This window comes from Thamnophis sirtalis, unplaced genomic scaffold, assembly GCF_051295495.1.
Source record: "Thamnophis sirtalis isolate CommonGarterSnake01/CBP01778 unplaced genomic scaffold, rThaSir2_p1.2 scaffold_4, whole genome shotgun sequence".
NCBI lineage: Eukaryota > Metazoa > Chordata > Lepidosauria > Squamata > Natricidae > Thamnophis > Thamnophis sirtalis.
Window position 1 is genome coordinate 51186577 of NW_028261384.1, and position 10381 is coordinate 51196957.

Here is a 10381-nt window from a genome sequence, read left to right on the forward strand (position 1 = left end):
TTTAGATAGGAGATGGAGAAAATTCATGTTTATGAGACTGGTTATATAACTTGTTCATTCACCAAGAGGACATCCTGTAAGCCATTTGCACTTGCAGTCCTCAATATGTGTTGTTTGCAGCTCCTAAGAATCTTTTTGTTTTTAAATCTGCAACAAAGGTTAAACATGAAAGGGTTAAAATGCTGATACCCTTAATATATATATTTTGTAAATCATCATCATCTAAAAAAAAAATAGAAAATAGAATAACAGAATTGGAAGGGACCTTGGAGGTCTTCTAGTCCAACCTCCTGCTTAGGCAGGAAACCCTACACCACTTCAGACAAATGATTATCTTATCTCTTCTTAAAAACTTCCAGTGTTGGAGCATTTACAACTTCTGGAAGCAAGTTGTTCCACTGATTAATTGTTCTAACTGTCATTAAATTTCTCCTTAGTTCTGAGTAGCTTCTCTCCTTGATTAGTTTCCACCCATTGCTTCTTGTCCTACCCTCAGGTGCTTTGGAGAATAACTTGACTCCCTCTTCTTTGTGGCAACCCCTGATATTAGAACACTGCTATCATGTCACCCCTAGTCCTTCTTTTCATTGGACTACATATACCCATTTCCAGCAACCATTCTTTATATGTTTTATCCTCGAGTCCCCTAATCATCTTTGTTGCTCTTCTCTGCACTCTTTATAGAGTCTCTACATCTTTTTTACATAGTGGTGACCAAAATTGGATGCAGTATTCCAAGTGTGGCATTGCCAAGGCAATATAAAGTGGCATTAATACTTCACGTGATCTTGATTCTATTCCTCTGTTTACACAAACTAGAATTGTATTGGGTTTTTTGGCAGCTGCAGTGCAGTGCTGGTTCATATTTAAATGGTTGTCCACTAGGATTCCAAGATCCCTCTCACAGTCACCCTTATTGAGCAAAGTATCACATATACTGTACCTGTGCATTTTGTTTTTCTTGCCTAAATGTAGCACCCTACTTTTTTCACCATTCAATTTCATTTTGTTAGATAGCGTCCAATGTTCAAGTCAGTCAAGATCCTTTTGTATCTTAAGCCTATCTTCTAGAGTGTTGGCTATTCCTGCTAGCTTGATGTCGTCTGCAAATTTGATGAGTTCCCCATCTATCCTCTCGTTCAAATCATTGATGAATATGTTGAAGAGTACTGGGTCTAAAACAGAGCCCTGGGGTACCCCACTGCATATCTTCCTCCATGTACTTGCAGTTCCATTGAGAACTACACGTTGAGTGTGGTTGGTCAGCCAGTTATGAATCCATCTGGTGGTGATGTTGTCTAACCCACATTTTTCTATTTTATAAGTAGTAAGTTATGGTCTACTTTGCCAAATGCCTTACTGAAGTCCAAGTAAATTATATTGATAGCATTCCTCTAGTCCACTAGTTTTGTCACTTTGTCAAAGAATGCAATAAGATTAGTCTGGCATGATCTGTGTCAAGATATGACTAGATATGCTTAGCAAGTTGACAATCTGTTTTTGATAAACCCATATTTGTTTTTGGTTACTACTTTGTTTGTTCTAGGTGTTCGCTGATTCGTTGCTTGATTATCTTTTCCAGAATCTTCCCTGGTATTGAGGTCAGACTGATGGGTTTGTAGTTTCCTGGATCTATTTTTTCCCCTTTTTTGAAGATGGGAACGATCAGCTACATTTTTCAGTTCTCTGGCAGTTCCCTGGTGCTCCAGGATCTTTGAAAGATACAATTCAGTTGATCACATCTGCCAGTTCCTTCAGAACCTTGGGGTGTAATCCATCTGGTCCTGGTGATTTGGACTCATCTAGATAGGTTCTCACTTACCATTTTCTTCCCTATTTTGTGTTCCTAATCTGTTTTTGTGGTACTGTTTTTGATAGGTTGGGCTGTTTTATCTCTTTGTATAAAGACAGATGCAAAAAAAATGAGTTAAGTAGTTCTGTTTTCTCCCTGTTGCTTGTCACCACCTTGACACTTTCCCCCAGCAATAGATCAATTGTTTCCTTAACTTTTTTTCTTGTTTTTAACAAGAAAATCATCATCATGATCCTTACCAAAAGTGAATCCCTGATCTGATCCTGCTTTATTGTATTAGTTGAACTAGCTTAAAATGTAATATCAGCTTTATTATGGTACTTTAATCTTATAACATTTTTGCACTTTTGCTAGATTTTTTTTATATTAGTAACAAGAATACTCTAATTTAAAAAATAGTTCAGAAACATGCTGAAGTTACATTATACTGATAACTGCAATGACATAAATCTTGCATCTGACAAGAAGATGTAAGTTCCAGGCCAGCAGACAGATAAGTCCCTGCTACTGGTTAGAGGATAGTGGGAGGGGCACAAGGGAGATACAGCAAGGGAGAGTACAACAAGTGCAATAAGGATTGGGAATGTAATAACGGAGTGCACAAGAGGCACAGGTCATGGAGGGTGCATGAGAGATGAAGGTCAGGAGAGATGTATGAGAGTCCCAACATGAGTGGGAAGAAATGCAGGGATGTGACACAAATTCAAGAAAATGCACCCCATGTTGGGAGTGATGCCAATGACTGGTATGGTATGTGCACAGAAGGAGCTGGAAAAGAAGGTGGGGAAGACTTATCCCAGTGACTTGCCACTGGCAGCTTCCCCTTTAATAGTCATAAATCAAGGATTACCCATATATTAAATACTTTAATATAGGATTGTGTTTTAATGTGTTTCATGGAGTGCACAGGACATGGTATGGGCTTTGAACTATTTACAGATTTCTCTGGAATTAATATGGCCATGGATATTATGGAAGGGTAGTTTTTAAACAATAAATTGCAAAATAAGTCACCACAGTTTTTGCATCTATTAAAGAGTAGTGACAATTTCTTCTTTCCAAACTATTGTCATCTTGGCAGGTAACAGAGGATTGGATAGAAAATAGTATTTTTTGAAAAGAATGGGGTTGATTCTTAGAAAGTTTGCATTTGGATATAATTGTTATGTGACGTAGAAGACTACTAAATGAATTTATCTTTTAGTTAGACAAGATTCTAAATTGCATTGGGTTTATTTCATAAGAGATCAATAACCTGTTGGGTATGCAGGGCTAATCTTGTGATTTGATAATATTATTTTGATAATAAAGATTTTTTTTCAAGAGAAGTAAATAAAACATTTTCTTGTTCATATCACTTTTACATATATTCTATTTACATGTAGTCCTTAGGTCACAACATTTATTCAACAACACAAGTATGGTAGCCTTCAACAAATGACTTTTATATCTGGTCCCTAAAACTATGGCTAGAATAGCTCCCTTGTGATCATGTGATAAAAATTGGGCTGTTTAGCAACCTGTCTGCATTTATGACCACGCTACAAATCAATTCCTATGGTCCACATATCTCCCCCCCCCCCTTGTCCAATCTTTCCGTTTTGTGACCCTACACAGTGCACTAAGTGGCAGTATTTGGGCTGTCCTCTACTTCTGCCACAGGGCAATCTCAGTCAAGAAGTGTGGCTTCGAGTTCCACAGTACAGCTAGCTAAATGCTGCAGTGCAAAATTCTAGTTGTAAGCACCTTCCTGTGCATCATAAACCTTGTTGCTTTTAGCTGACCTTCACTATCTTCTTCCCACTGCTGACAAGGCATGCTTGGCCTGAATCTATACTAGGCAACTGCTAGCCATGCCTTCTTCTTGATGCTATTTGCACCACACCTTCCCTGGCCTCCTGCACTCACATCACAGCACTATCTCCTTCAACTTCTGCATCACCTGAACTAGTTCTTTTCCATCTCCATGTGGACTCCTGCACTCCGTACCTAGAACTCACCAGTCTTGCTTCAACTTCACACCTTAAATTACAATGACAACCATGACTGGATTGCCATTGCTAAATGATGCAGTCATGTGACATTGCACGATATGACTGCATCACTTAGCAATGACAATCCAGCCTCACATTGCTGTGGAAACTCCAGAACTACCCATACATGTACTTTTTCTGATGTACATATTTATATGCAACTTTGGAATTGAAACTCAAGTTGTTAAATTTCTAATTCACAGGTTTAAACTGTGTCTATTAAAGTTGAATATACTAGAATGGTTTATTTAAAAGACATGCAGACTTAACCAAATTCAAAATACCTAAAGTTAAAGTAAATTTAAGGAGAATATATATATTTTTTTTTTAAAAAAATATTCTAGGTAGGAAAAGCTATGTCATCAAATGAGACAGCAGCCTATGAGATCATGAAAAGTCTAGATGTGGATTATGTCTTAATAATCTTTGGAGGTGTAATTGGATATTCTGGTGATGACATCAACAAATTTTTGTGGATGGTAAGGATAGCAGAAGGAGAACATCCTAAAGATATTAGGGTAAGTCGAAACAGCTTTTAAAATGTGCACATTCAGTATTCCTGCCTTAGCTTTTTGTTTAATCTGACAAGATCTTGTGTGTAATGCTTTCATCTTTCTGTAAAAGAAATTATCCCAAATTTGTTTGATATTTCTATGGACACTTATATACACTGGCTATAATTACGTAGTGTCCTAATCAACTAGCATATTAAGTAGTAGTTACTGTATATTTGTCACATTTGATGTTTTGATACAATATAGCCAAAAGTGACAATGAAATGAAAGCATATTGTCACTTAGTCTTAGCAATAAGACAAAAAGGAAAACAAGGAATTATGAAATGAATATTTAAAAATGAATTAGTAATCAAATCATTTTACACTTGAATTGCCCACTATCTTTTTGTAAGAATTCTTGAAGCACTATACATATCATCCTTGATTGACAATCTGTCACTTAGCAATTTTTTTTATTTATATTTTTATTTTCATTTTCATACACTCACATGTATACACCATACAGTATTAAACAATAATGGCATCAATTCCTATTGTCGACAAGGCCCCAGAAAATAAAAGCCCAATATAGCCCTTCCATTCTCCATATACCTCTTTCTTCCACCACCCTCCAACTTTCTATCTTCCCTCCATCATCCCCCTCTACCCTACTTCCCCTCGCTCTCTACCACTCCTCTCTCCAGATCCGCTCCCCCCCTTCCTTTTCGCCATCCCCCCCCCTCCCATCCCTCTCTACCCATCTTTCTTCTTTTCTACTCCTCCTCCCCTCGGTGTATTACCTACTATATGTTAATGTATTTGGCTTATCCTATTTTTAAAGAAAAATTAGAGAAAAACAGTATACATGTGAAGTCACATTGCATTGAGATCTAACACATCGTGTCTAGCCTAATATATATCCCTCCCTCCCTCCACTCCCCCCCGACCCCCCTCCTCCTTCCCCCCCCGACTTCCCAGAACCCGTACACGGTATAGATTTTTAACAAACAGTCTAAAATCTATTGAGAAAAAAGAAATAAAGAAATTAATAACATCTCTACATTGATCTTAGCTTCTTCTTGCTGAACTAACTTAAAAAAATTTAAATCATTCCTGATCTTAAGCATAGGCTAACTGGAATTTCTTGGTCCCATATTTATTTTTTATATAGTCAATCCATTTTAGCAAATTTTCAAAGTTGCAACAGACTTCTCTGGGGGTATTTATGTGACCACATGTTGGATGCTCAGCAAGCAGCCACATTTATGGTCCTTTGCAGTGTCCAAGGAGCAATATGATCATGTCTTATGATATCTTTACCAAAAATTGGTATTTACTTCTGGTTTTTGGTTCATAACGAACAATTGGTTCTTTTAACAACCATTGCATTCATTTAATGACTAACGGGGAAAAAGTCATAAAATCAAGTTGGTCACATGAGTGATTAAATTTATGATTGCCATGACTTAGGACTGTGGTGGATAGCTCCATTATGGTTTTAAGTGGAAAAACTACTTCTATATTCCTCACCATTGTATGCTTCTTAGAATAAAAATACAATCTCTATGAAAAAAAATTAGAACTACTCTGAATTACTCTGGATTTTTAGGAATTATTTGTTTACAATAACTGATTATTGTATTTTTAATTCTGTTTTATCTTGTTTTTCTATTCTGACTTCTTCATTTCCTTCTTTTTCTTAAAGGAAAGTGACTATTTCACTCCGCAAGGAGAGTTTAGAGTTGATAAAGCAGGATCTCCAACCTTACTGAACTGTCTTATGTATAAAATGTCTTATTACAGATTTGGAGAAATGCAGGTTAGTCCTAAGGTGTTTTGGTGCATCTTAATAGTAGTAATGCTTCTTTGTATTTCTATGTGTATCCCTGACAATACATTTGACAGTTATTGTGATAAAATCATCATTATTAAGTATTTGAGTATTTATTAATACTTATAGGCCGCCCTTTTCCCTGAGGGGACTCAGGGCGGCTTACATAAAATGAGGGGGGGGGGGGGTTATACAGACAATAGACACAAACAATACATAGAAGTAAAATAGTAAGCAACATTCATTCATCATTCGGGTGGGGGCAATTATCTTTGTCCCCAGGCCTGACGGGCTAGCCAGGTCTTAAGGGCTGTGCGGAAGGTCTGGACGGTGGTGAGGGTACGAATTAAGCCTTTCTTATAATATGATAAAAGTGAGGTAGTTCTTTTTAATTCTAAAAAGGAAAAGAAAGGAAATTATTTCTTGTAATAATGGATAAGCAAGCAGGGACACAATATTTTTTTTTACCAAACATATCCTTTACCTCTACCAAAATATCCTTTACCAACTGTACTAGTTACCATTTTGTTATTGAACGCAATTCAAAGTTTGGTTTTTACCTCTCAAAATTTGAGGTTAGATTAGTTTCAAAATTCTACTGTGCCTTTATATTTCCTTGTCAACTAAGATATAGCAAATAGATTCTAGTTAAAAGGTAGTCTAATGGCATTTAACTCTCATTGGAATCTTTTAAAGGGACAGCATTTAATTTTATTTCAAAAACATTCTTCTTGATTTCAAAAGCATTCTTAGTGGCAATGCATGATATTATGATTATTAGTTTATGATGTTTTTTGGCCAAATTTGAAATAGAAAATCAAGATCGTTCTAAGAGGGGAGGGATTCTGTTGAAATTCTTGATATTTTGTTCTTTTCTGTACTGAAACTGCTTGCTTATTTCACATTTAATTTATATAGTTTAATGCTGGACTTCTACACTGTGTGGAGTAAAAGTAAGGCCTCTTTCATCATGATTTGTTTCAAATTATAAATAACATTTTCAAATCTGTTACCCATGTTTTCAAGATAATGTCTATACCTTCATAGTTTGTCTAGAATTTAATATACCTGCAAACTAATGAATTGCATTAATTTTGTAGTTGGATTTTCGGACTCCCCCAGGATTTGATCGAACCCGCAATGCTGAAATTGGCAACAAGGACATTAAGTTTAAACATTTGGAAGAAGCCTTTACTTCAGAGCACTGGCTTGTTAGAATATATAAAGTGAAAAAGTTAGACAACAGAGAAACACTGGACCATAAGCCTAGGTTAACCAACGTTTTACCAAAACAGAAGTATTTGTCAAAAAAGGTGGGTTCTTAGTGAAATTTTCAAAGGAAATTTTTAATACTATGCTAGTTTTACCAGATATGCTTTTAGGTCTTTCTATTAGCCACATAAATGGACACTTTTGTTTCTAATAAAAGAACAGCCAGAATAATAATGGTTAACATTTGATTAATAAAGCATGTAGGATTATATTTATCATTTGTGCTCATAGGCAGACTGTGCCCCAAAAATCCCAGCGAAGTGTAATAAAATTGACTTATCTAAAATACATTAATAGTATTCCAGTTATTCTGTTGGTTCACTTAATAAATGTGAAAATGTCTTTCTGAAAAATGATGCTTAAGACATTTCAGAATGACTTATTTTGTAAAATAATTAAACCTGAACTTGTTGACAGCTCAAGTGTCTGGCTTTTTTCCTGTTTTAAAATCATTTCATTTGAATACATTTTTTCACCATTGTGTGGTCATCTAGTCTATTGGACAATCAAGTCTTCAGGAATGAAAATAAAATTCTCTTCAAACAGAAAAGTTTTACCTGATTTTTTTTATAAGAAAGTAATTACTATAAATATTCAAGCAGCAATTCTGAGTTTGTGTGTGTGTGTGTATACACAGACACATATACATATATATATACCACAACTCTTTTAAAGAAATCAGAATTTTATTACTGCAGTTTTTGGAATAATACTTCTAAACACTAAAAATTACAATGGCATTAGCAGAAAGCAAACAGCATCAAATATTTTTCCTTGCTACAGGGAAATACGCTAAATAACTCATTCAAATTAATTGATAGTATTTGCTGCAAATAAGTGTAGTCTGAAATCTAAACGCTTGGGTTTCACTGAAAACAGCAACAATGACTAAAGGACAACACACATAGAATAACACAAATTTATGGTGATAGATTTGGGGAACATGCTACATGTCAGAACTGGAAAGATCACATCCCAAAGTAACTGCATATGCTACTTCTTACCTTTCTAACCTTGACTTAAAACATAATAATTAAGGATTCTTGAGGAATACAAAAACATGAGCATTGTCACTAGAGCATTATAAATAACTAATACACTATTCTGTTTTTCTTTTTAGACTGCCAAAAGGAAGCGTGGCTACATTAAGAATAAACTAATTTTAAAGAAAGGCAAGAGACCCAACAGGAAAACAGTTTAAAAACATGTACTGATTGCTAATATTGAAGCAGTTGTCCTTGAGATAACCAGTCTTTGCCTTTAGCTCAAGTCATGTTTCACAGCAACATGAGGGTACAGAACCATCTTTGGTCCAGATTATTGTACAAAACTTTCAGGCAATGTCTGACTTAAATTTTGGCTTATTGAGAACAGCTGTTTTAGATTTGTATTGTGGAGCAAGACAGGACTGCTGTCCAGGTCTTAACAGCAGATTTTTAAATAATGGGTACATATTATCCTTCATATTAATTGAATTTAAACCGATTGCACCAAAGAGCCCTTTAATTCGGTCCTTGGCACATGCATACTTGTCAGTTTTTTTAATCTTCTGTTGAACAGCAATATCTCAACTGGAATGATAAAATGTGAATTGGCTATCCTAATTGTGATGCTTGCAACAGTGTGGGTATTTTGACATTTCAGCCAATAGAACAGCTTTGAGATATTTATTTTATGAGACAATGGTCATTGTCGCAGTATGTTGTGTTCATGACTATATATCTAACTGCAAATTCACTAATCATGGCACAGATTATGTGCTTGGATGAGGCTGTTTATTTTGAGAAGACGTGGTCTTGCTTCCCTTCAAGGGTATGTGGTAGATCTTTCATAGAAAAGATAAATACAAGGGCTACATTTGAACCTTATATCTGACACGACAGTAATGAATGCTATTGAGCACCACAGCATCTGGTGTTCTCAAAACCTCCTTGTTTAACCAGAAGTTTATATTATACAATACTTTGGCCTAATAGGAGAAAAATTGACAAGTATCCAAACTTGTTTCCTGCATCTATTTACAGGCAAAAGGTTTATAAGTCTGCCTGCTTACCTGTCTTTTTCGTGGGGTTGGGTTTCTGGAAATAACTGTTTTTCTCCATATTTTTATTTAGTGCTTCAGTTCATGGAACTTCTGCTTTGCATATGCGCTATCTTTTATAGTTTATGAAAAAGATTTTATCAAGTGCACTAAATCATAAATGGAGACTGAACATGTTCAATTTCCAACTATACAAACTTGAACATTATTTGTTATTTTATTAAAAATGTATATGGGATAGGATTGATTGACAGCCACAGGATATAATTTTGATAAAATAAAAAAGCTTATGCCATCTTTGTTGGTGTAAAGCAGAATAGTATGTACCTTCCCAAAAATATCATTTGATCAGTGAGAAAGTTACTGCTGACATTACAAATGTATAATTTTTTTTTTCCTTTTGGATTAAAGAGATTATAATCAATAATGCAGTAGTAACATTTTCACAAAATCTGGATTTCTGACCCTTTGTCACTGAGATTATATTATTTTGTTGCTTTACAACTCAATGCAAACCCATTGTTGACTATAGGGATAAATAAAGTTAAATCAAGTTTTTTGTGTTAAATGGCTGGCTGCTATTTTTTATTTACTACCTTGTGGCTTCAAAAGGTTGCTGTGTTAAGGACCTGAACCACCATTCATTCAAAACTATTTCTGGCAAATATTGTCCTTTCTACATTGAGAATTGTCAGTTGGATTATGACTTGCTTACACATTTTCTCTTGTTATAATTTCTTCCATAAACATAAGCTAATTTAGGATGCTAATGCTACACTATAATTAGATACAAATTTAATAATTTGGGACAAACTGGAACATGTTTTACACTATTTACAATCTGCTTTTAATATTAATGAATTTTATCCTTTATCCTATAAAGGATACACTGATA

General features: G+C 35.1%; 1 protein-coding gene across 1 annotated transcript in view; it reads left to right on the plus strand.

Annotated features, from left to right (window-relative positions):
* STT3B (STT3 oligosaccharyltransferase complex catalytic subunit B) overlaps window positions 1-10054 on the plus strand; it is a 67227-nt gene extending 57173 nt beyond the window's left edge. The window contains exons 13-16 of the mRNA XM_087712898.1: window positions 4191-4364; window positions 6048-6161; window positions 7274-7486; window positions 8566-10054. Of these exons, the coding sequence (XP_087569024.1) occupies window positions 4191-4364; window positions 6048-6161; window positions 7274-7486; window positions 8566-8646 (582 nt within the window). The 3' untranslated portion in view covers window positions 8647-10054. The remainder of the gene's footprint in view (window positions 1-4190; window positions 4365-6047; window positions 6162-7273; window positions 7487-8565) is intronic.
* Window positions 10055-10381: the final 327 nt, after the last annotated feature.